Source organism: Drosophila teissieri, chromosome 3L (genome assembly GCF_016746235.2).
Source record: "Drosophila teissieri strain GT53w chromosome 3L, Prin_Dtei_1.1, whole genome shotgun sequence".
Taxonomy (NCBI): Eukaryota; Metazoa; Arthropoda; class Insecta; order Diptera; family Drosophilidae; genus Drosophila; species Drosophila teissieri.
The window spans coordinates 19,746,388-19,772,376 of record NC_053031.1 but is presented as its reverse complement, the minus strand read 5'-3'; the positions used below and the strand labels follow the sequence as shown (position 1 = coordinate 19,772,376).

The window sequence follows — 25,989 nt, the reverse complement described above, 5'->3', positions numbered from 1 at the left end:
AAGAAATAATTTTTTTTGTTAATTCTCACTATCACTAGCTAAAGCTAGCATAGGCAAAATAATCTGATAAAAAACCTAAACCAATTCCTCAAAACTTGAGCGGAACTGCTGTATGCGTTTTGTGGACGTTAAAGGATGGGTGGCCAGCATTTGACAAGATTCGTGTATTATAACATACATAAATATAATTAAACCAATTTTCAAAACAGTGGGTGTAACTGTTTAGGGCGGATTGTGGGCTTCGATTGCATCCCATTTAATTTACGAGCATATACTGGTATACAAACGTAATATAATATTTCAAAAGGAGATAGAATATAATATAAAATTCGTAAGTTGGAATCGACTTCCACATTATTTAAAGAGCTCAGGTATTTGTATTTGAGTTTTAAAAGGTGTATTGATTGTTTGTTAAACATTTGCTTGGACCGTTTGCGATTGATGGAAAAGTTTTCGGCTTAATTTTACCAGGCAGCTGGTACAGTTTTGATAATGGTAAAGATACTTTGCGGTCATCTTATGTTGTTTAAGGTGGGTATATGTTCACAGATACGCTCTGCGAAACGTTGAAGATGACAATTCATTTTCACTATACACTAAATCTTACTCAACTGTCACTCGATTTTCATTCGATTTACGAAGCACCATTTTTATTGAAAATGGTAAATTTGTATGCAACATGGTTTGGGCCACACTCTTTAGCGGCACATTTGGCTACCAGTATCACAAATTATTTCAAATAATTATTCCAATCAATTTCGGCTGACCAAGGACGAATTAACATTTATGAAATTAATCATTTTTGTTCCTACTTAAGTAATTAAAAAACACATTGTCTAATGCTTATACATAATTGTAGTTAAACACACCCATTATAAGCTGGTAAAAAGTTTTTAATTGATACTAGTTACTGAGCTAGTGAGTTGGCGAGAACGAATTTTCGAACTCTCTATATATAAATATATATATTGGCCAACAAAAATCAAATTCCTTTTGGCTGCTTTTTGCTGTTTGTTACCGTGGGATCTAGATAGACATTTCCAACACAAAAAATATTCTAAAAAAATTCTATAAAAATCGAAATTTAAAAAATACAAAAATGTTAAATAGTTCGGTCGTGACAGCTGTAATGGCTAGGTTCTAAAAAACAACTTGCCCAGCGTAGGCAGTACTAGAATCCGCATGCTTAATCTGAACTTTTTAGACGGACATCCACTCGGCTAGTGACTCTGATCAAGAACACCTAAACTTTATAGGGTTCGAAACATTTCTCCTACGTGATACATGTTATTTAACAATTTCCTCTTTACGTCACAAGTAACAGGTGAAAATACGAAATTGTGATTATCCGGTAATTTGTCCTATCTTGAACAAATAATGCCCTTAATTCTGACCTACAATAAAGTATTTATATAAACAATGACTGATATGCACAAGTTTTACAAAAGTAGCAACCACGAAACTATAGTTTGTATCCCCCCATATATAAATATAATAAAAAGGTCCTTCACCTTATTGCAATCTTTTGACTGGTAATACCCCTGTGTACAAGAATATAATAGCACGCGCGTTTTTAAGTTAATTCTAGCTTTATTTGGCTTATTTAGTAAAAACAAACTTAAGGAAACCCTAAAGACCTTTTTTATTTTTTTAATAAAGCGCCACCTCCTCAACCCCATACCAATTTGTAGAGTACATCGGTTTCGCCTGACGTTTCTCTACGATATTTGTGAGCAGCGGCAGCAAATTGGCTAATTCGAATAAACTTTCTTCGTAAAAGGACAGGAGATTCGCCCATTTGGAGAGCGTCTCGAGCAAAGCTTCGTCCTTGGAGATAGTCAGCAGGGTGAAATGGGAGGTCAAGATACAGCCAAACCATTGGAGGGCTTGGACTTCCGTTTGAACTGGCGAGCAATCCAGGCTGGGTCGTTCCTCCAACTGGACATTGGGGTCATTGACCAGATCGAACAGGTGGTTCATCAAGTGCTGAACATGTGGAAGCTCGAGTCGATAACGCAGATGATCCTCGATTCCACTTGCATCAAATCTGCAGGCTAGCACTGCATTTAGCAGCTCCATGTTGGAGTATTTTTTGACCATTGGTACAGCGTTGGAATCGACATTAATTGAATGACGAGGCTTGCATTTATCTAAAGCATAGCGCAGTGACCAGGCTAGCATTCTCTCCGATATGTTGCTGTAGCGCCTTAGACACATCAGAACGTGCTCTGTGTTGTCGGTCTTGATGAAAAGTGTAAGAATCCTCTCGATAATCTCTTCTTCGCCTGCTCCACTTCTCTCCAGCTGCCGGACTAAAGCTTGTACAGCAGTGTTCTTCGGTCCCTTATCAAAGAAGTTCGACATTAGAGTGACACTCACGTCCTCCAGCCCATTCTCGCAAATGATCGCCTCTCCGTGGATATGCTGTTTGATGATTTCGTCTATTTCTTGATAAACTACCTCGGGTGGATCGTACGCCAACTCTCGGCCATCAGCTTTTTGACAGTCCAAGGTGGGCATTTGCTTATTTAACTGGGTTTTCACAGCCTTATAATTGAGGGATTTTGTACTACCATCAAACTTAATAAGCGACTCCAGATACTCCTCCTCGTTTATGTGATCCAGTTCAATAGGCGAGAGGTGAGTATCACTAAACTGGGAGCCCAGCATGTCCACCAGCACCTCCCGGTTCATTCGGTAACGCACCGCCGCTATATTATGTCCCATGGCTAACAGGATGTGCTCATTTCCGGCCCAAAGGCGAGAGAAGTCCAGGTACACTTTAAAGTACTGCTTTGCGTTGACAACCTTGAACTGAGTGTTATAAACCAACAGTGAGGCGCCCTCCTGCCCGTAGTTGGCGCCGTAGATGGCAGCAAAGTTTCGTGAGACTCCGTGCACGGATAGTTTGCTCTCCACATTCAGTTCGGCCAGCATTGACACGAATTGTCCCGGTGATCGCTCTGATGTGGCCTTCGCCAGGTTCAACATGAAGATGCGTTTGTCAGACCCTGTAAAGTTAAATAACATTATTGTTATCCATCTTATATATAAGAGGTTAAATATTCTATTTAGAATGCCAGATGCCAGATCTTTAAATGAGATTTTTCTCAAAGTGCATTCTCTAAAGTAATATTTATCCGTGATAGCATAGAGTTCCATAATGAAAGTTACTCACAAATGGTCAGCAACTGAGGATCTGCATCGCCCTCGACGATGGCATATCCCGCGAGGCGAACCTCTTCCCGCTTAATGAGGTACTTCCGCCGGTTGGAGGTGTCGAGAGAAAGGCGGATTAGCTGCAGTTCGCCGGTGGCCTTTGTTTCCTCGAAATATGTGAGCACCCGCTGGCCCTGGGCCAACGCATGGACTGTGGGTTTGCTGATGACCTTGCTGGCAGCCAGGGCAAGTTGCTCAGCTGTATCCTCTTTCTGGTCCTTTCGCGAGGCCAATGCCTGGAAGAGGGTTTGGCAATTGCCATCACTGTACAGGATTAATGCCTCCTGGTCGGTTTCCACCACGTGAGCGATACTTTTCTGAAACTGCAAGGAAAGGATATAACCTAATATTACAATATGATTATTGGGTGCCTATACCTTCAGCTTCTTGCTTTTGGACACATCACTGGTATCCACATCCCAAAGACGCAGCGCGTGATTTCCAAAGACGCCCACATATTTCTGGCTGCTGGGATCGTATATAACCTTGGAAGATAGCTTCTCCGGTAGGGACCAACTGAGCAATTGTTTTTGTGTGCTGATCTATAAGAGAACCGCGTTTGTTACATGGGCAATGTGATATTTTGGTGTCCAAACTTACATTCAAAACAACCACCACATTGCGGGCCAGCGTAGTCACCACATTGCCATTTTCCTTGTCTGCAGCTAGGCCCAGAAACTCCTTGGGGTCAGGGATGGGAAACAGGTTGTAATAGGACAGGAATTTGGACATTATTTAAGTGAATTGAAAACAATTGCAGCACGTGCAAAGCGGCATCCAAAACTGATCCACAGGGTGATTCGTACAACTAAGAACTGTGTTTTGGAATTAAAAATACCGAAAGTAGGGGTGCCAGACCGTTGCACAGTACGAGCACATATGGTTGCCGGACCTGCCACGTGCTATCGATAAGAGGAAGAGACAGAAGAAGAAGAGTGAAATGGGTGGAAAGACAAAACAAGCGCCGCGCACCAAAAATAATGCTAAGGTAAGGCGTAGTAAGGTATTATTATATTATTTAACAGTGCCCTTAACCCCCCATTACCTAGCCCTCGAGCAGCAGCCGAACCGCCGAGCTTCTGGGCAGTTCCACGCCCATTTTCGTGGGCTTCTCGGCGCAGACGGACGGCGGTGGCCTGGTGCCATTTGCTCCGGGATTCGCCAGCGCCGAACAAATGCCGGACAGCTTTGACGCGGCCATCAGTCCGCAAACGCAGATCATCTTGCGAAAGCTGTCCAAGAAGGACCCAATGACGAAGAAGAAGGCGCTGCAGGAGCTGCACGAACTGATCGAGCGGTCGGACGTGGAGGTCCTGAAAAACATTCTGCCGCTGTGGCCCAAGTACTACCTAAATCTGGCTAGCGATCCGGAGCACACTGTACGCGAACTAACACAGACTGTGTTGCAATTGCTCATGGCTAAGTGCAAAAAGGCGATGGCCCCATACCTTAAGTTGCTTGTGCCCGTTTGGCTGGGCAGCCGCTTTGATACCTACGCTCCGGCGGCCAGCATTGCGAGCCAATCCTTTCGAGACACCTTTGCTGGCAACGCCAACCGAAGTCGGGAAGTCTGCATGCACTGTCAGGTGGAAATTTTGGAGTACGCCACACGCAACCTGACCTTCCACACAGCTGCTACTCTGTCGATCGGGAAAAGTCTCACTCCGGAGGAGGCGGAACAGAAGTACCAGCGCGTTATCATCAGTAGTCTCAAGTTGTTGTCCTTCTTCATGGAGCAAACTGCGCAGACGGAGGAGCTCAGCCAGGTCAAGGAGGGCTTCGGCACCCTGGTGGCACACCAGAAGTTCTGGAGCTTCGCCAAGCATAAAGTGCCTCCCATAAAGTGAGTACACTTACAAGTCATTAGTCAAGTCATTTCGAAGTCGTTTTATATTTTATAGAGCCGCCTGGTTCGAGTGCATCTATCACATCCTGCAATCAGTTGCTCTTTTGGACGTTATCACGTCTCAGAAGACGCAGCTGACTACTCTTTGCTTCCAGTTTATTGACGATGCTGATCCCGTGGTGGCTCCTCACATTTGGGGGTGCGTTCTGCTCCTACAAAATAATTACGAAGATTGGTGAGACTTTGGATCTATTATCACTCAATTCCAATATTAATATTTTACATTTGTAGGTTTGTTCCACTCAACATTCGCAAGGCTCTTCTGCCCAAACTTTCGTCTTTGCTTCATAATGGTTTCAATCGCAACGCCCAGGCCATCTGTCCTAATCTGCTCCCATTTTTGTCGAAAGTTACACCAGCATCCCTTCAAGACCTGGATATCTACGATTTCTATCAGCGCTTCTTTGACGACATGAAGCTGGCAGTCACCAAAAAATTCGATCCCCCGCTATCCAAATCCGATTGTATTGTAATACACAATGCCTATTTTGAGTGTCTACGCTTTATGCTGCAGCAGATTAACAACAACAAAGAGCGAGGGCAGAAGGAGGAGGAATTTTCCACTAGCCTACTGGACAACAACGTACTTGAACCAATTGGCTGGCTGCTCAAAAGTGATAGTGCGCATGTAAAAATCTTCTTCCAGCACAGTTCTGCACTGGTGGCCTTTTGGGATCGTCAGATTAACAATAGATTGGATAATGGTGGCCTATATGCCAAGTTGCTAAATCAGTTTTGGACACGCATCTTTGAGCTGGTCACCCAAGACCTCTCTGCCGAGGAGGTTAATGAGCAACTGCTCGGACATGTCCTGCTTTTAGTGCAGGATCTGCACATGGCTAATCCCAGTCTGGAGTCGCCAAGTGTGAAATTTGTGGAGGAGCCAGACGTAAAAGTGGATAAGAGCGAGCCCACCACGCCAGTTAAAAAGGCTCAAGAAGCTGCTGCTTTTATACAAAAGGAATTGAAACAGTTGGTTATAAAGTTGGTGAGAATATGTCTGGATAAGGCAAATATTAGTGGAAGTGGTACCTCAACCTCGCGTTACATAGAACAAATTCGAACGCTTACAAAAATGTTTAACGATGCCGCGTTCTACAAAAGTCTAACTGATGATGGAGACCTGGGGTCAGCGTTAAATAAATTTGTGTCACTGCTTGGGCAATTATGTTATGACGCTTGTGAGTCTCTGGTGGAGATCTTGTTTGAAATCCTGCCGCTGCTAGAGACTGGACAACGCTTTGAATATATTGAAAACACCCTTATGAAGGTAATTAGAAATTTTAAAATCTAAAACTCTATCTAAACATTAAGTTCCTTTACAGCTTCCACAGCATGGCGTGCAAAATCTTTTGCTCCATCGTCTACTTTCTTATCCCCTATGCACCGAGCCCGTAGTGATGCAGATGCTCAGTGGTCCGGAAACTTGTGCAATGATTGCGCGGATTGCCGAGGAGGTAGTTGTAGACAATGATCGAGAAAAGCTGAACTTACTTCACAAGTGCTTTTTCCAAACTGACACGGGAGACATACTCATTAATGCTAATACTGTGGATAAAATACTGCTGTCCATGTGTAGACCCTTGGAGCAACCGGTTGTAAATGACGCGGTAGAAGTGTGTGGCAGTTTTATTGCTCAGATAATGCCTGTGATTTGCAGCAACAATAACTCCTCGCTGCGCGTGCGCCAACAGATCTTCCTTAAGCTGTTCAAATTCAGTTTGGAGCATCGACCAGAGGATTATCTTTCGGAGGATACTCTGTGGGAAATTACCACTTGCTGGCAGGATGGACTTTCAAGTAAAGACATCGAAATCGATGATAACATGCTAAAGTGTTGTGCAGGGATTGTTGAGGAGCTGGCTAATTCAGCAGAACCTAAACCGGATGCTTTGGATGGAATGGCAGAGGCGATGGCCAAGTTTGTAATTTGCTCAACGGAAAATATTGAAGATGAGAAAAAGCGCTTGGAGCGAATTGATGAAACACTAGCTGCTCTTCTGGATTCGCCGCTAAAAACATCTGACAAGGTTAAGCAGTTTGACAACCATTGTGTACTTCTAAAAACCTTGCAAGGATCTGTGACTGCAGGAGTTCCCTTCGAAAACGCTTGCCTCTCAAGCGATGAAATACTACCATTACTTCAACGTTCCACGCTTAACTTTTCAACAATCTACAAGCTCGTCTATCAGTTCCCACCACCTCAAGACACCAACGACCCAGAAGATGAGTTGACCGAGGACTACTGTGATCCAAATGCTGATGTGCTCAAAGAATGGAGCGAACCCTTAATTGCAGAGCTTTTACAGTGCATTCGGGTGGCTGGAACAGCAGAATGCTGGTTGGAAATGTCAGACTTGCAATCGTCGACAGAGGAGCTAGTGCTAATTCTTTCGGAAAAAGTGCAAAGCTTTATGGGCAACAGCAGTGATCTGGTTGCAATAGTCAAAGAGCGACTTCAGCAAGCTGCTGTGCAGCAATCTAGCGTAATTGACTGCCGTCTTTTGAGTTATTTTAGATTCTGTCCACAGTATGCGGCTTTCGAAGAAAGTGCCTCCATTTTGTTACATGAAGACTTGTCCGAGAATCTGGTGACGCAGGGCGCCCTCAAGACTTATGTAATAGCCCTGCAGGTAGGAAATCTAATATAAATCTAAGAACACTTTGTTATACCTTATGTCTTACAGTTTCTCTTGCCGAAACTTTCTCAAAAAGCCATTACTCTTAGTTCGGCGGTTATGAGAACTGAACCGCCCGAAATTTGGGTTACGGCAGCAGTTTTCCATGCCCTACTATTAAACAATTTTGAAGGTGATGTGAATGAGCAAACGGATCGTAATATCATTGTATCAGCCGTACAGTTTATGACCAGCATAGGCGAAAAGCAAGCCATCCAGAAGGATTTACTCCATTATAATGTGTAAGATAATACGCTTTAGTAAATTTTATATGATTTTATATCCAAGTTTATATACTTTAGAGAAATTCAAAGGCAACCCTACGAATCAGTTATAAATACAGTGGAGTTCATAAAGCTTTTAACTGAAGTTTTAAAACGTTTTCCGTACGAGCTGAGTATAAAAAACTGGGACGCCATCCGCATTGGTCTTAGTTCTTGGGTGCTTTCTGTTTCCAAATCAATAGCCCAATACAAGGACCCGAAGGTGGGATTTATAACGAAATATTTTTCAGAATTAATAATCATTTATCTTTAATTGCAGACTTCGCTGTTTGTTGCGGCGGTTTATCAATTGTTTGCCGCCTTGATTGAGTTTATACGCTCCGAGAAGCAAAAGAGTTCCACGGAATTACTCAAAAACATGATCGATGAGTGGGACTCTTTGTTTGCCAAGGAAGTCAATGTAGTGCTCTTTAAGTCATTTTACCTATTGACCCATGAGACTAGTGTGGAGCCTGGATATCAGGCGTGTTATGAGGCCTTATTGGAACGAATAACACCGGCTATAGAGCTCCTGGACTACAGCTTTGTGTACTCGGTATGCTAGGGATACAACTTTGGTCTTTTTCGTGGCTGATCCCTTTCTCCATTTCAGTTCTGCAAGTCAAATAGTAACATCACCTTGGACCATCTGTGCAATTTCCTGTTCAAGCAGCTTTATAGTTGTCAGCACTCGGTTCGATTAAGTGCTGTACACTCACTTCGCCAATTAACGCCACACTTTGTGGCGGACGACATAGAGCTGAATGAGAAACAAAGCGAGAGTCTAGACGCCAGCACAACGATTTCCAAGTGGCACTTCCTTAATCGGTTTGAGGACTACCTAACACGGTACGATGCCCTGATAAGAAGATACCTGGAAGAGTTTACGTTCAAGCTATCCGAGCTGGATGATCTTGAACCCATTGACAAACACAATGCACTGAGTTACCTTTACTTATGGGATTGTATTATCAATGCTTGCGCTAAATCTCCGGTTGCATTGCGCGCTGTTTACACCAATTGGCTGAATGATAACAAATACGAAGAGGTTGGCAACAATACATTAAATTTACTATTCATTTCAAATTTACACTTTAATTTGTTCGCTTCACAGAATTTTCTACACTTCCTTTTCCGCGCAATGCCCGTGGACATACTGAAGAATCACGGCGCCAAGGTGCACAGCAACGGCGTTTACAAAGAGCTCACATGGTCTCAGCAAAAGGGTAAGCTGAACCATACTTAAGCAATTACTGTATCCTCCGACAATTCCGTATTGAGAACGTCGGGCAAGTAGTCCTCCCCATATCCATAATCGTCATATTCAGCGGCTCCGTGCTCGACATCCCCCATCATTTCCTCTGCGTCTGCCTCATCGGTAACAGAAATAAAATCTGACAAGGGCACAAACTGTTCGGGATCGTTCTCAGCCATCATCTGTCGTTGTACAGGTATTTGCTGGGGTGCCAAGTAAATGTTTAAGTTTGATATAAACTTGTTAATCCAAACAGTCAGGTTGTTGGCCAATATCCTCTGATACTCTTGTAAATTACTGGTCGTATAAAATTCTTGATCTATTGATGATTTAAAGTAGTTTAATTTTGAAGTGTCCGAGCTAGCTTTAATTTACCTGTAAATTCTCGAAGTCTCTCAAGAATTACGCAACAAAGAGGGGAGTTCTCGTCAACAATAAACTGATCATTCAGTAGAAAGTCCTTCATTTCCTCGAACAGGACGCAAATTATCTTTTGCATCTGCTTGCGCTGGCGCAAAAGGATTCGCTTTTTTAAACCCTTGCATCGTCGCTTGTGGACGCGCTTCGCCGCCCTGCGCTGACGCATCTCTTCCTCCATATACTCCAGCGCCTTCTCCATTGACATGGCTTCCACCGGGGGCTTGGGTTTCATCTGGTTCTCTAGAGCCGCTATGTGACGGGGAGAAAGGTAGTCCTTAAAGAAATTGTATGTGTCACTCACTCGCATCGGGTGCGGATCGGCAAGGCGTTCAACCCGGGCTGTGCATTGGTTAACGTAGATCTTTTTGGTATAGTAGCGCGCCTGTTTGGCCAACTGTGGCGAGGAGAAGTCCTTCTTGGGTGTAGCCAGAAAACATATGTGCTCCTCCCGGGACAACACGTCCCGGTCGATGATTATCTGTCCCGTGTGCTGGCAGGGCACATAGCAAGGATGGTAGCGGGGACAGACGCAGATGAATCTGCAGGTCAAGGTATATAATTGGTTTTTATAAAATAGAGTGAAAAACAGCTGCAGGAATAGTTTATAGTAAATCCCGCTCTCTTTTCCAATTACCAGTACGCTAAAAACCTGATTTAATTTATAATTCCAAAAGCCTAGGAAATTCCTACGATATTTTATTTGATATGGAAAGAATTGATACTTACCTGTACAATGCTTGAGTTTCATTGGCGGTAAACTTAACTAAGCGTCGGATTCGTTTGGCACGAGTCTCACGCACATGAACCATGGCCAGGCGAGCGTTTAGCTCGTCCGCTACGGTCGGCCCATCCTGTTGGAACTCCTCCGGCTGGTGCTCCTTGCGCGTATCGCACTGCGTCTTCAGGAAATTTATGGCTTCGGCCACCGAAGTCTCGCCCTCAAGTTGAATGCGCTTTGCCGGCGGCATCTCGGATGGGATATCTCTAAAATTTATTGGTTTCGCCATACTTTCAAATAAAACGGAAAACAAAAAAAGAATTAGAAAGCGGATCTATATACTGAACGACAAGAGACAATCAATTTAAACGAACTATTTTCTGTATAAACATATTTTGACTTCTCGCAACCTGGCTTGCCTTGTTTAATATGTGGCTCCGTTTTCAGATCGACAGCTACCCCTGGATCGATATGTCTGCCACTTGTACACGGAGGTGCTCCGCAAGCTGCCTGCCGTGGTGCGCAGGTGGTGGAACACCACTCAGTCCAGGCAAAAGAACTTCATAGACAACCTGACCACAAACTACGTGAGTTCTCTAATTTGCAGCGAGGAGCTCAAGGCGATCGCAAATCGGAAGGAAAAGCACGAGAATATGCAGGTAAGCGGGTGTGTCCCTTCACGGTTTTATTCTTGCTCTGGAGTGCTAAGCCGGAGGGAAAAAACAACGGTGATGCTAATCAGCAGTATAATAATGACAATAACGCGAAAGATCTCAAGGGGCACCATATCTCTGCTAGAAATGTAATGCTCCTTAAAATAAAAATACTTTGGATATTTTTTATATCCCAAACAAGCATAGTCTACTGAACTTGAAACTAAAGTAATTTTGTTGGCAAATTTCCTATTTCCAGGTTACCGTTCACTCCTCCACCCGCGAAGTGCTAGCGGTCTACGCAATCGATGAGGCCCGCATGGAACTTGTCATAACGCTGGCCCCGAATTATCCACTGGGAGCGGTTAAGGTCGAGTGCGGAAAGCAGATCGGCGGACGGGCTTCTTCCCGTAATGTGGGCATGCAGTTGACCATCTTCCTGACACACCAGGTATTTATTGATACATTTTTTTATATAGTTCGATGTCTAATGATCAATAAAATAAACGAAATTGTCGTATTCAGAATGGCACCATATACGATGGCCTAACCATGTGGAAAAACAACTTGGACAAAAAGTTCGAGGGCGTTGAGGAGTGCTATGTATGCTATACTGTCATCCACCAGGACACTTGCCAGCTACCCAAACTCACGTGTAAAACGTGCAAGAAGAAATTCCACGGACCTTGTTTGGTAAGATGGAGCAGTCTTTTATCTGTATTTGTTGCGTTCTAACACAGAGAACTTTTTTTTAGTATAAATGGTTCACCACCAGCAGCAAGTCCACCTGCCCCATTTGCCGCAACGTCTTCTAGATGTGTGTATATATCATTTATCACTTTAGCAACACGTATTAAGCAAAAGGCACAACCAAACCATTCGATATAGGCAATAGTTTTCTGGTCTCTCAAATTGTAAATCAGCAATATTAATAAATCTTACAATGTTTTAATGTTCTTAATAATATATTAAGTGCAGGGATTAAATTTATTATATTGTAAAAAACAAAATAGAGCATTATAATTAAAGGAATGTTATAAAGCTCGATACGAAGTGTGAATCCATAGTAAATATCAAGTGGGCTTGTGTAATACAGTTCACCAAAAATATCAGTACTCACACTGACACTGTAAATACTTGTACATTATTTTTAATTCTGTGAGCGGATACTCAAAAACTTTTTATAAATTATGGCTACAAGAATAAAAGTAATGGGTCAGTGTCCATATTGTAATCGTCATGTGGCCAAAGACCTAAGACCTATCAACATGCTGTCAGCACGGGATGCCAAAAGAATATCTCAACTGATAAACGAAGTGCTTCCCCCAGTTCAGTTGGAATCCGAGGAGGAGAAGCAAGATCATGAGGAACCAGTGCATGATCATAGATCTAGAAAAGCGCACGTGTCGAAGAGAAAGGAAGAGAAAGATTCTGAAAGGAAGACAATATCCAAGAAAAATACAAAATCTCCATTCTGCCAGGATAAATTAAAGATAGGTACTAGGAGCGGAAAAACGCGTGTTACCAGGAGGAAGAAAGAAATTGTAAGGTTGTCTGAACCCGACGTCGAATCAGAAGATCCTTCTTTATTAGGGAACATAAACAAAGAGACTAGAGGCAGAACAACGCCGGTGTCAAAAAAAAAGAACCGAATTGAACATGTTTCGGATTCTGAGGAGAAAATAGAAGATGATTCTTGCTCACGGGGGGATTTAAACAAAGATAAAAGTTTACAAGAAAACGTGGAAGAAGTTTCCTGCACCCCGAAGGTATTGAATGAATGTCATTGTTCACTGGATAAATTTGTTAAAGATTTTTGCTTCCAGGAAGAGCTAAAAGAAAGTTATTATTCACAAGATAAATTGGAAAATGAAGCTCAAAAAAGGGCTGTAGAGGAGGATAAATCCGAAAATTCTCCAGACGCGATCACTGGGTGCATATTGGGGTTGGTAGAGGAGGAGTTTGGGCGTGATCCGGCTTGCAGTGGATCATCGGGGATTTTAAAGGGGAACGCCGAGATCATACTGGCCATGCTGGCCGAGGAGCAGCATATGATCAAGAAGATTAGGAAGCGGTCCTCACAGTCTTGTTGGTGGGAGGCGGACGAGCCGGCTCCTAAAAGGCGCAGGTGTTAATGCTGTACCAATGTAGTTACATTTTGTTGCCTTTGCAAAATCAACCGTCATACCGTTGGCAGCCCACGTGCTGACCTTTTTACACCATCCACCAGTCGGCACAATAAACCTCCCTTTTTGAGCATGCGCCCTGGAGAACTGACTTCCTTGGGGTGGGGCCCGCAGCACATGATGACTCGCCTTCGCATCGGTTTTGCTCAGTAGTGCAGTTTTGCAAGCTGCTAACTGGGATTACACACGCCATCGACTCATCCAAGTGGACTGCCAGGTCCACAAAATGACGTAAGCTCCAGGCTTATATGATGAGCCCTCGGGAACTAAAACTTGGCCAGCGCGTTGAGGTAACGGGTAAAAATCTGCAAGGTAAGGTGGCCTATGTGGGACGCACTAACTTCGCTGCCGGACTTTGGTACGGCGTGGTTCTGGACGAGCCGCTGGGCAAGAATAATGGAAGCGTTCACGGCAGCATTTACTTCAAGTGTCCCACTAACTGTGGCCTCTTTGTGCGCGCCCAGCAGCTGGTGAGGATTGCCGAGTTGCCCAGGGGAGTGGACAATCGAAAAGCCGATGTAATGCAACGCGACGGGGCCAGAACGAAGCTTTCAAGGCGGAGTGGCGGTGGAAAGTCTGTGGAGGAGCAGGTGAGTAACTCATTTGAAGAGGTTTAAAGTCGTGGTACATACATACATACATTCATTACTTTCGGTAGGATAACCAGAGGGAGCAGCAGGCAAGCACATCTGGCAAAGTAAAGGCCACTCCTTCGACACCGTCACCGCAGCATAAGAACAGGAACACCCAATCCCCTAGTCATCCGGCGTTGGCGAAGACTTCTGGGAAGTTTTTAGCGTCTCAACAGCAACCATTACAGCTTCCAAAGGTGAGTTGGTGTGTAGTAGGTCAGATAAAACCATAAGGTAAGGTAGACTAGAAATATATACTAATTTTGTTTTTTAAATATTATTTTGTAGAATCCAGTGGTATGTGAAGACAGTGTAAGTGAAGAAACTGGAGAAGTAAGCATGTCTCCCAAGAGGTCATCAGCTACTGAGCAATCAAAGGAGCTTATACAGCAGGAAACAAAGCAGACTAGCCAGCCAGCAAGGAAGGAAGATGAGCCTAAGATTGAAAAGGAGCTACAGAGGATGGAAGCTGCAAGTTCAAGGCAGGATGTAGCAGCCAAACCTCTCCAGACCAGCACAATCGGGCAGTTGCCCTCACAGAAGGACAGTGCTCAACTGACTCCGCCACCTTTGACATGTAACCAGAGGAGATCCACATCTTACACGCAGCTGAGACCCACAAGGATTAGTCAACCGAAGCCAACCACGGCACAGGCGCAGAGCTCCACGGCGCAGCTCACCTTGGCCATGCCAGTCCCCTTGGCTTTGGCTCCAAAGCGCAGCAAGACCAGCATGAGTCCCACGAGCTCCATTAAGCGAGCTGCGCCAGCGGCCTTCGTAGAGCCGCGTTTTCTGGAGATCCTGAGACCGCAGTTTACACCTGGGCCAGCTCTCCGAACTCCCAGCTCGGCGGCTCCTCCTTTAGATAACCCCGAGCTGCGTCAACTGAGAGAAGAACTTCAACTACTAAGGGGCCAAAAGAGCGAGGACAAGCTTAAGCTTCTAGAGCTTGAACGGATGCGTATACACAACGAGCAGCTGATGGAGTTTAAGTCGCAGATAATGGCGCAGCAGGTACTGCTCCAAAGGGAACTGCAGAGGTCGCGCCACGAACTGCGGGAAGCCCAGGATGTGTCGGCTAAATTAAAGAGGGAGCTGGACGAGATAGCTGAGAGCATAGAACTTCTCACTCTGGACAAGGAAATGGCGGAGGAGCGCATGGAGACACTGCAAATGGAACTGGAAATGGCCCAGGAAAGAAATGACGAACTGAGCTTGGATGTCGAGATCCTGAAGGCGGAGCAAGAGGAGCAGCAGGGTCAACGAATCGAGAAGAGTGATAAACAAATCGGAGCAGGGGTGGTCCCTCAATCCTCCGGCGAGTTCCTTCGCTTGGAACAATATAACCAGCGCCTTCGGGAGACGGTGGTCCGGTTGCGAGACACTCTCGCACAGGAGAAGCAGACTGGGCAGCGAACGCACAAGGAACTGGAGACCAAGCATTCGGAGATCAACGAGTTAAAAAGCATCAAGGAGTTGCTCAGCAGAAGAGTGGACAACATGGAAGTGCAGCTAATGGACTTGAAAGAGCAGGTAGATGCTTCCCTCGGTGCAGAGGCCATGGTTACCCAACTGGCATCCTTAAAACTGGAGTTGGAAGATCGCGTCAAGCTCCTAGAAGACGAGGTCAACGAACTGGAGGCGCTTGAGCAAATCCAGGAACAGCTTATTGAGAGCAACCAAGAGCTGGAAACAGATCTGCGCGAGGAGATTGATAAACTAAGCGGTCAGGTTAAGATCCTGGAGCAGCAGAAGAACGCCGCTATGGAAAGCCTCTACGATCGCGATGTGACCATAATGAAATTCCGGGACTTGGTGAGACAGCTCCAGGAGCAGCTCCAGCTCCGAGCAGATGGCACCCTTTCCATTGAGGACTTCAGTAGTGCCAACGAATCCCAACAGGAGGATGGATCCAACCAGAGTCAGACGGACTACCAGCACATTTTCAGTGTGAGCAAGGCCTACGGAAGGGCCCTGGAGCAGCAGATCAAGACTGTGGAGCTACGGTTACAGCGCCAGCATCTGGAGCACGTCCTAGCCTTCGTCCCTGAACAGTTCCTTTTGCGCGGAGGGGAGCACGATGTGGTGCTGGTCATGCTCCTTCTAGAGCGGATGAACGAGAAACTGACCATAGTGTGCCAGGCCATTAACGAAAAGTTTCCCACGGCCTGTGAGTTTGGTAAGTGCCATCCCTTATGTGCATTACGGAACTATAGATACCATTAAACCCATACGCATTATGACAGGTCGCGATGCCATCTTCGAGGGCTACTCCGTGCAACGGTACATCTTCAGGTCTCAATGCCTCTATCTGCTAAAGAGCCTTCAACTGGTGCTTCAGCAGTTCCGCCACGGATTAACCCATTGCGACTACGAGTTGTGCACCCATGCGGCCATTTACCGGAGTGATCTGGATGCCCAGGAGCAGCAGCTCGACGAGTTCGTGCGGCTGCTCAAGACTGGTCAACTGGATGAACATACGAACTGCGAGCCAATTCAACGGGTGCTTCACTATGTGAGTGGGTTGCACCAGAATCTAATGCCTCCTCAAACGCTTGTGGAGCTGCTGGACGAACAGCAACTCTACGAAGCTCTCATCGAGGTCTACGAAGCGGGCTTGGACGCTGTAAATGCAAATGCGGGACTGATGCACACCATCATACAATTGGGCCATGAGCAGACCGCGTCCTTCAACTGCATGCAGATGCTGATGGAGCAGAGTTGTGCCCACAAGCAGAAGCTGAAGAAGCTGCAAAGGAAACTGAGTGGCAGCAAGACAGCGTCTTGGACGGGAATGCAGTGTGCCAGGTATCAGAGGATCCTGGAGGCCAACGAGGCACTGGGAGCCCTTATCCGACTCCTGGGCTCCACTGCCCGAGAAGCTAGCAAGGACTCCAATGGGGGAATTGCCCACGAGAAGCTGTGGAGGATGCTGGTCCTCAACTACAACAAGTTCGCACCGAATCAGGAGGCTGAGGAACCCAGGGAGGTGGATGCCTACAGCCAGCGGTGCATGCAGCTCCTCGAGGAGCAGTTTGACGAGCTATTCGCGTTGCTGGATTCCACAGATGTGAACACTGAGTATGTGCGTCATCCCACTTGCAATACTTTGCAGGAGCGGGCTGCCCAGGTGAAGCGACACTACGAGGACGTGAAAAACCTTGAGCTGACTGTAGCTGAGCGGGAGAAGGAAATCAAAAGCCTCAAGTACACAGCCAAGATGAAACAGCAGGACTACTCGGAGCTACAGGTACGCAAGGAGATGGCCGAGAAACAGCTGAGCAAGCAGTGTCACGTGCTAGCCGGATTTGCCGAAGCTGTGGAGCAGCTGGAGCAGTCGATCCTGGCCAAGGAGGCAGCCCTCGGGCAGGCCTTGAATATACTAGCGGACAAGCTTTCCAGCCTGGAGCAGTCCCAGCAGCACTGGAAAGAGCAGCAGCAGGCGGACAGTGCCTGTCTGACCAGCACCACGATAAGCTCCAACCGGGAGATGAACATGCTCCACCAGGCACTACGCCAGGAGCGATCCCTGCGTGTCCAGCTCCAGGGCAGCGAGATGAGAAGGACCTTCGCCGCTTTGGAACCACTGCATGTTCCTCAAGCCGGCAGCCAGAAGCTGATTGACCTGGAGAAGGACCTTCGCTCGCTGAAGAACCAGTGGCTCTTGGCCCATCTGGAAATGGGTGCTGCTGCCGGCCAACGACGCTCGGAGATCGAGCTACAGGGCAGCCGGGTCCTGCGACATATCTTCCAGACATATTGCACACAGCATCCGCATCGGGCCAAGAACACCGATTTTGGCCTCTTCATCACCGAGGATCTGCGGAGAGCATTCGGGCAAAATTTCTAGTTATTTCGGTATTCCGGTCGTAACAAAGGTATACTCGTATGTGATTCGCGGCTTATATAGAACATTAATACTCGAAAACTAATAATTATTTGTACGAACGTAGTTATTTACATGCATATATGAAAACTGTACACTTACATATATAGTTAATTTCGAGTTTATCTGGCAGTAAACAAATTTTCATAAACTAGACAAATCAAAAGAAAAGTTTTATTTTTTGGAAAGTTTTAGAGGATCTCTTTTCAGATTTTCTATATGGCAAAAACCTATTGCAATGCAAGTGAATGATTAGCATCCCTATCTGAAAAAAACAATCCTTAAACCAGACTTAAAATATTTCCAATTCCATTCCGAAAATGAAACAAGATATTGGGTTTTACAAAATTAATCGCATTCAGCGTGTATTTATATATACTTATACTTCATATATTTAGGCCCAACAAACTATGCTGGTAAAAGGTTTTTTCGTATGGTTCTCGTTATCTAAAGAAATGAATTATTGGATTCTCAATCTCAATGTCGAGCACCCCGATCTTAAATGTTGTTTATTGGAAATTAACATTTTACAAAACATCAATTTAAAATCCTTTATGTACAAATAGTTGGGCACAATAGAGGCGCGCCGTTTGAGATGAGAGCAGCGCAAGCACTTCAATTCAACGAAACGCTTATCACATGAGCACATAATCGGGGATCCAGAGTGGCAGGTGTGGGTCGTATATATGGTCGGATGTATGTTTGGATATCGGATGTATCGGGACAAGATGGTGGCCGTAGGACATCGCTGTCGTTGTGGGGTTTGCATAAATACGTTTAATGTTTAATGAGAAGAAGATTGGAGTTGAGGCTATTTACAGTTGCTGAATGAACAAAACAATTTGCGGCCTGTGAAGAGCTGCAAAGAAAAATAATTATCAAGGAGGAAAATATTGCAGTGCCAGAATTATAACATTTAGGTAATCTGTATAAATAATAATCGATGATTATCATATAACAATAACTAATAGTGTCAAGGATTTTTTTTTAAAGTGCCTCAGAACCCATTTTAGATCGATGTAAGAGGATTTCTAGAGGTAAAAATTTGGAAATATAATATACACTTAATGACAAGCAATTATTTGCATTGTTGGTTTCTTTTAATGCGTTTAAATATGGCTGTAATAATAATAATAATAATAAACTGGTTTATATTAATAATCCGCCTGCCTATTCGTTAATGGAGTGTATAGTGGTGACCTTATATGAACTTCAAGGCCAGCACAATCAGTCGAAACGATACTAATACCTATATATTTCTAATTGAAAACCCCTCAAACTCTTGAATGCTTTTAAGAGTTAACAGCATATATTATGAATGGTTTACTTAACTTTTTGTTCTATAGGGTTGTTATCAAATAAACTTATAACTTATTAAATGACTGTTATGAGCGTGCCATCAACCTAAATATATATTTAGGATCAGTAGAATCATTACTAACCTCACAATCAGTCGGAACGATACTAATACCTATATATTTCTAAATGAAAACCCCTCAAACTCTTGAATGCTTTTAAGAGTTAACAGCATATATTATGAATGGTTTACTTAACTTTTTGTTCTATAGGGTTGTTATCAAATAAACTTATAACTTATTAAATGACTGTTATGAGCGTGCCACCAACCTAAAAATGATATATTTAGGATCAGTAGAATCATTACTAACCTCACGACTTGGTTTCCGTCTGACGCTTGGCCACAATTTTGCCCTGATCGCGACTGTTGATGACCTCGGCGTGGAAGCCCGTCTCCCAGTCGGCGTAGTACTTCACCGTGCGCACATTGCCATCGGGCTCAACCAAGGAGTACTCTCCCTTGACCACGTCTCCATCTCGCTCCTCCTTCTGGTGCTTGTTATCTCCAGTATGGGGATCATTTACGGCATACTCGAAGGCATAGCGAGGATGCGCATCCTGGGGAAAGGGAATATAATGGGACGATATGTTGAGAAAGAGGCAATGCGTCACTTACGAAGTGCTCCAAATGCTTCTCGGGCACCACCTTCAGGACGGCGTGTTGAGCCACCGGTGCTGACTTTAAGTACGCGGTGGCTCCCACGGGGGCATGGCTGCTCAGCGCTGGCACACTTGGAGCATAGCGATAGAATCCAGCTCCCAGCGGTCCGATTCCACCCACCCCGTGTGAGTATCCACTCAGGGAGGAGTCCAGATGGGCCACCGAGGAGGGGCCATGTGCCAGACCCGACTCATGGGACAGTAGACCGTGGTAGCTAAGGGCTGGGGATACCTTTGCATGACCTAAGGAGATGGCTCCGTAGTAGCCCCCGCTGGGACCGGATCCATGCCCTAAATTGCCTTGATGGAGGAGTTACATATTTTATTCAAAATATTATTCTCACTAAATGGTTTTAAATGGTAGCACTCACCAGCATTGATTCCGTAGGCGGTGCTGCTGGCAATCTTTCCACCCAGGGAATAAGCTGGAGCAGAAGTCAGCTTGGTCAGCGGGCCACCAAGCAAAACTCCTCCATGACCACTAGACCCGTATCCGACTCCCACTCCCAGCGGAATCGATGGACCTGTGGAAATGTGGCTGACAGTTGGAACGGCCACCTTGGCTATAGCAGGAGCAGCTGAGATGGCCACAACAGGCTTGGAGACATATTGATGGGAAACAGCTCCCGAGCTGTAGCCCGATCCACTGCCTCCGTAGCCAGTAGCCAGCTTAGTGGATAAAAGGGGAACGGCGCCGATGGCGTGTCCCCCGGAAATGTGGCCCACAGCTGGAGCTGCGTATGTGGCTACTTTGGCAATTGCAGGAGCAGCTGAAATGGCAACCGCTGGCTTGGACACATACTGATGAGATACTGCGCCAGAACTATATCCGGAGGCACTTCCTCCGTACCCATGGCCCGTCGATATCACAGGAGCTGCATAGGACAATCCCTTCGATATGGCAGCTCCGGTAGAGTAGCTGGATATTGCCGGAGCAGCATAGGTGGCCACCTTGGCAATCGCTGGCGCAGTGAGTGCCACTGCTGGCTTGGACACGTACTGATGGGACACGGCTCCTGAGCCACTGATTCCGTATCCTGTGGCTACTTTAGCGATGGCTGGAGCGGCAGGCAAGTAGGTCTTGGAGAGAACAGGTGCCACTGGAGCCACTGCGATCGTTGGCTTCGAGATGTACTGATGGGAGAGGGCTCCTCCATGGGCCACGCCTCCATAGCCCGTGGCAATTTTGGTGAGACTGGGAGCCGAGGAATAGGTGGAGATGGCAGGAGCAGCATATGTTGCTACTTTGGCAATAGCAGGAGCTGATGCAACCGCTGGCTTCGAGATATACTGATGGGAAACTGCTCCGGAGCTGTGTCCCGACCCGCTTCCACCATATCCCGTGGCCACTTTGGTTACCACTGGAGCTGCCGAGTATGTGGATACGGCGGGGGCAGTAGCATACGTTGAGATTGCTGGAGCTGCATATGCTGCGACTTTAGCCACCGCCGGCTTGGACACATACTGGTGGGAGATGGCTCCCGATCCTGTCGATTCATAGCTTGTGGAGAGCTTGGTGATGGCAGGAGCGGATGAGTATGTGGCTACTGCGGGAGCAGCTGCCGGATAGGCGGCCACAATTGGTTTGGAAATGTACTGGTGGGATACATCCGCTGCCTGACTATAGGAAATCTTGGTGAGTGCAGGAGCGGAGGAGTAGGTGGCTATGGAGGGGGCTGCGTAGGTAGCCACTTTCGAGACCGCAGGAGCTGTGGCATACGTTGATATTGCCGGAGCAGCGTACGTCGCTACCTTAGCGATTGCGGGGGCCGCTGAGATGGCTACTGCTGGCTTGGACACATATTGATGGGACACAGCTCCGTGTCCCGATCCTCCATAACTCGTAGTGATCTTGGTCACTGCGGGAGCTGCTGAGTATGTTGAAATGGCAGGAGCAGCGTAGGTTGCCACTTTAGCCACCGCTGGTTTAGAGACATACTGATGGGAAACAGCGCCCGAACTGTAGCCCGAGCCACTTCCTCCATATCCAGTGGCGACTTTGGTCACCACTGGAGCTGCCGCATAAGTGGAAATTGCGGGAGCTGCATAGGTAGCCAACTTGGCGATGGCAGGAACGGCTGAAATGGCCACCGCTGGCTTGGACACGTACTGATGGGAGACGGCTTCTGAACCACTTGAACCATAACCAGATCCCGAGGAGTAGGTGGAGACAGTGGGAGCTGCATAGGTAGCCACCTTCGAAATGGCAGGACCAGTGGAGTAGCTTGAAATGGCAGGAGCAGCATAGGTCGCCAACTTGGCGACTGCTGGAGCGGCAATAGCCACAGCTGGCTTGGACACATATTGGTGGGAGATGGCTCCCGATCCTGAAGCTCCATAACTGGTGGAGAGCTTAGAGATGGCAGGAGCAGATGAGTAGGTGGCCACCGCGGGAGCAGCGTAAGTGGACACCTTGGCAATGGCGGGTTGGGACACATACTGGTGGGACAGCGCTCCGGATGCAGTGCCTCCGTAGCTGGCAGCCACCTTGGTGATCGCCGGAGCAACGGCTGGATAAGCGGCCACTATGGGCTTGGATATGTACTGGTGGGATACATCTGCTACCTGGCTGTACTTGGTAATTGAGGGAGCATAGCTGGCGGAGTATCCTGTTCCGTGGGAGGAGAGCAGTGACGAAGTGGTGGCCAATTTCACCGTTGGCGCGGAGTAGGTGGACACCTTGGCAATCGCTGGCGCTGAATACGAAACCGATGGCGAGTAGGTGGCAATCTTGGAGATGCCCGGCGAGATCTGTCCATAGGAGTAACCAGGAGAGCTGTAGGTCTCCACCTTGGAGTAGCCGGGAGTGGCCTTGCTGTACGTGTACCGAGGCGAGCTGTATGTCTCCACCTTGGAAGTCACCGGTGGCGCATAGTAGGGAACGCTTGAAAGCGGCGCGGAGGAGTAAGTGGCCACCTTGGATATTCCCGGAGTGGCCGAACTGTAACTATATCCCGGCGAAGTGTAGGTTGCCACCTTAGTGATTCCCGGTGATGGCGGCAAGTAGGAGTTGTCCAACTTGGTGACCGCCGGCGACACCAAGTTCTTGATTTCGATGCCCGAGGGCACTACAGTTGCGTACTTGGCGGCTGGTGACTTGTCCGCATAGGTAATTCCCGCTCCTCCGTACTCCGCGGACGGAGTGAATAGGCTCTTCTGCACGGGAGCTATGTATTTGTTGATCTGAGTGATGCCACCATGCGACAAGCCCTCGATTCCGGCAGTAGACTGATAGGCGGCTCCGGAACTTCCCACCGAGGTGTGCAGGAGTTGACCGTTCTCCGAGTACGTGGATATCGACGGGCTCTGGCTGTACTTGGTCACTCCGGGCGAGATGGAGAACTTCACCTCCGCCGGCGGAGGATAATCATAGCCAGCAGTGGCCGCGTGCACGCAGGGCAAGATGGGTGGTGCCAAGGTGGGCGACGGATCCGCCAGTACCACGCTGAGCATGCCCAGGAGGGCCACCAGATGAAACTGAAACGGAAACGTGAAAAAAAGTTGTAATTATTCTCCACATTTCGAGGAATATTGGCTTAAATTTGTTATGATAAAATTAATTAAATGAATCTAATTTATTACGTATACGTCAACTCGTAGCTTAGAATTATACTTAAATGCATGTGTACTCTTTTAACTCTTTAAATTGAATGCGTCTAAGATATGAATTTAGATTATAATCTTTGCACTATTTCAATAAATATAAATAAAACAACTCAATTGTCAAGGATTTTTATTCACTTTTAGCAGGACTTTAGTTTCAAAAGTCCGCTATCGCTTTTAATTGAATTCGATTAAAAATAAAAACACATTCATATTTAAGGTAGTCCAGGATTTGCAACGGCGTGTCCTTAATTTACAAAAATCACACTTCATTTTATTTGAAACTCAAACAATTTGCAGTATAGTTGTTTTTAAGATTTGTTCTCTTTTCCCCGAGCTTTTTGTGAAACTTGTTGTAGTAGTAGTCCTTTTTTAATGTCAGTAGTTTTCAATACCTAGATAAAGGACCCACCTTCATGTTTTCACTTTTCAAACTCTGCACACTCGATGGTTGGTTTTCGTATGAAAGGATTCGCGAACGTTATAGTAACGAAGTTTGTTCAGTAACGCCACATTTGCACTTTTCAAAAAAGAAAACACGAGTCTGCGATCCTTGGTGATTGGAATCCAAAGGGTTTTCCTTGTCTGGCTCTGGAAATCACAGTAAAATTATCTACTTTCGATCACCGATATTCCTAATTCTATGAGGAAGCACTACGGATCGAATCGAATCGAAGGCAATCGAATCGGGTTGGATCGGATCGGATCGTATCGGAACGGAACGTTTCGAGATGTAGAGCAGAGCCACGCGGCCGACTGGACTGGACTGTTGGCCAGCCCGGCCCTATAATCGCTTATATACGTTCGGTCAGTTGGCCAACACTCGAGAAAAGCTCGCACGCATGCGCAGCAGCCACGCACCAGTTTGGCGACAAAGCGACAAAAAAGTGTAACTGGTGTATGGCAGAGATCGAACCGAAAAACGAAAAGCGAGAAAATGGATCTAGCTGCAAGGAAAGAGCCAGTGAGTTGCGAATGAGCTGCGACTTTGGCGCGTGCAGATGAAGAAGCGATGACTGTTCGACTCCAGATCTCGTTCCAAAGCAGCTTTGTTCTCTATAATCCGAAAACCGAAAACCGAAAACTGCAAGCTCAAACTGAAACTGAAACTGAAGCTGAAGCTGAATACTGGCAAACTGGCAAACTGGCGTACTGCAACCTGCCTGGCCAATTGTTGGGCCCCACCTTTGATCGGAGCCTCAGTTGGTAACGTTTTATTAGATCATAGTCGCGAACGCCTCGGCTCAAAATAAACCGATCACAAAATGCGCGTGGTGCATTGTTGGCCGACTTTTTTGGTGACTTTTTTGCCGTTTGCAGTTTTATTTCGACTTTTTTAAAGATTTTTATTTCGATTTTATTTTTTGCATACCCGCATGCTTTTAAAGCGACTTAATTTGATTTAGATTTTAATCGCTGCCATTGCGTGTAGCTCTGGAAAAAATAAATGCATACGCAATTTGCTAGCAGCCAAGAAAAAAAAATGGAGAGCAATGTATGCAGAAAATAAAACAAGAATTGTGGTATTAATGTCGCTATCAATAAATTTTGCCTGCCTGTATGTGTGTGCAATCATGCGTGCCATGCGCCTTGGGCCTTGATTGTGCATTAGTTGGCTAAAAGGCGCATTGCCACATCATAATGCGATACAATGTGTAACTAATAGAATAGCCGGGAGATATGGCAAAGTGTTGACTGCTCGGCAATTAAGGTCACCATGCATCGAGTGTCACCCTCTGTGCGAGGGTGGGAATACGTTAGATGTCGAAAGTGGCCAACCCAATGCGTTAACATGTCTGATAAATCGGCTGGTTGACAGGCTGGTTGAAAAACTAGGCGAAGGATTTGGGGTCAGACCCGGATTACTTTATGGCGCATATTGCAACTAGCTATAGATAATGTCTTTACTTCGTTAACTGATTTAAATCCAATTAAAATTAGGGAAGCAAAGAATAATAAATGGAGTGCCATCTAAGAAAGTAGAGATCTGTTTTGTTATGGTGTATAGTTAAATAACTTCATTAAACCGGCATATCTGCATTTATTTAGTACTATTTAAAAGTTTGTGCCTATAAAAAGTGTAATCTCAAATATTTACCCACAGATAATGTTTTGCTAGATTATATAATAAAAGAAATCATAACTGTGCCATTAGCGCAGCGGCTACTAAACCATGTTGCCTTCTGGCCAAGTCCAGACGGCGCCCACGAATTTGTGGGCACACAAGGTGCGGAAAATGCATTTCCACTCATAAGCTCAGACCATTGGGCTACCTAAAGTCATAATTTTGAGCAGCTCGATCGGCAGCAACTACTAATCCTGCCGCTCTTGCGACTGCCCCGCTGGCAGCACGCATACGCCACGTTGTGCCGAATTGCCCAGCCCGTCGGCCTTTCTCAAAAACACACGCAATACTTGCACTCCAGCACTAACTTAACTGGTTCGCGATGCATGCAAATAACATCTGAGTTTATAGAATTCTCGGGCGAGATCGGTAGATTATGGCAAAACATAACATCGGCGATTTTATAAATATGTTTGGCAAATTTGAAAA

The 25,989-nt window shown here is 46.0% G+C and overlaps 6 protein-coding genes across 6 annotated transcripts; 3 read left to right on the top strand and 3 right to left on the bottom strand.

The window, feature by feature from the left end:
• Positions 1-1,570: 1,570 nt before the first annotated feature.
• LOC122616753 (nucleolar protein 11) lies at positions 1,571-4,028 on the bottom strand. The gene is made up of 4 exons (XM_043792306.1): positions 3,820-4,028; positions 3,597-3,761; positions 3,179-3,542; positions 1,571-3,011 (listed from the first exon to the last, which is right to left on the bottom strand). The coding sequence occupies exons 1-4, from the start codon at positions 3,949-3,951 to the stop codon at positions 1,651-1,653; spliced, it is 2,022 nt and encodes a 673-aa protein (XP_043648241.1). The 5' UTR covers positions 3,952-4,028; the 3' UTR covers positions 1,571-1,650.
• Positions 4,029-4,126: 98 nt separating this feature from the next.
• On the top strand, positions 4,127-12,122 carry LOC122618508 (E3 ubiquitin-protein ligase listerin). The gene is made up of 14 exons (XM_043794997.1): positions 4,127-4,207; positions 4,269-5,062; positions 5,121-5,300; positions 5,357-6,395; positions 6,451-7,758; positions 7,813-8,045; positions 8,106-8,289; positions 8,347-8,622; positions 8,680-9,114; positions 9,181-9,292; positions 10,907-11,118; positions 11,372-11,563; positions 11,638-11,805; positions 11,868-12,122. Exons 1-14 carry the CDS (start codon positions 4,160-4,162, stop codon positions 11,925-11,927), a joined length of 5,241 nt encoding a protein of 1,746 aa, XP_043650932.1. The 5' UTR covers positions 4,127-4,159; the 3' UTR covers positions 11,928-12,122.
• On the bottom strand, positions 9,112-10,827 carry LOC122618510. Its single transcript, XM_043794999.1, has 3 exons — positions 10,468-10,827; positions 9,697-10,280; positions 9,112-9,640 (listed from the first exon to the last, which is right to left on the bottom strand). Exons 1-3 carry the CDS (start codon positions 10,746-10,748, stop codon positions 9,309-9,311), a joined length of 1,197 nt encoding a protein of 398 aa, XP_043650934.1. The 5' UTR covers positions 10,749-10,827; the 3' UTR covers positions 9,112-9,308.
• A 75-nt stretch (positions 12,123-12,197) lies between the features above and the next one.
• Positions 12,198-13,371, top strand: LOC122618511. The gene is made up of 2 exons (XM_043795001.1): positions 12,198-12,881; positions 12,939-13,371. Exons 1-2 carry the CDS (start codon positions 12,303-12,305, stop codon positions 13,245-13,247), a joined length of 888 nt encoding a protein of 295 aa, XP_043650936.1. The 5' UTR covers positions 12,198-12,302; the 3' UTR covers positions 13,248-13,371.
• A 122-nt stretch (positions 13,372-13,493) lies between these two features.
• LOC122618509 (dynactin subunit 1) lies at positions 13,494-17,967 on the top strand. The gene is made up of 4 exons (XM_043794998.1): positions 13,494-13,888; positions 13,957-14,127; positions 14,219-16,109; positions 16,177-17,967. The coding sequence occupies exons 1-4, from the start codon at positions 13,547-13,549 to the stop codon at positions 17,778-17,780; spliced, it is 4,008 nt and encodes a 1,335-aa protein (XP_043650933.1). The 5' UTR covers positions 13,494-13,546; the 3' UTR covers positions 17,781-17,967.
• A 240-nt stretch (positions 17,968-18,207) lies between these two features.
• On the bottom strand, positions 18,208-24,186 carry LOC122616002 (mucin-19). The gene is made up of 5 exons (XM_043791226.1): positions 23,848-24,186; positions 20,204-23,309; positions 19,789-20,132; positions 19,484-19,730; positions 18,208-18,675 (listed from the first exon to the last, which is right to left on the bottom strand). Exons 1-4 carry the CDS (start codon positions 23,851-23,853, stop codon positions 19,485-19,487), a joined length of 3,702 nt encoding a protein of 1,233 aa, XP_043647161.1. The 5' UTR covers positions 23,854-24,186; the 3' UTR covers positions 18,208-18,675; position 19,484.
• Positions 24,187-25,989: the final 1,803 nt, after the last annotated feature.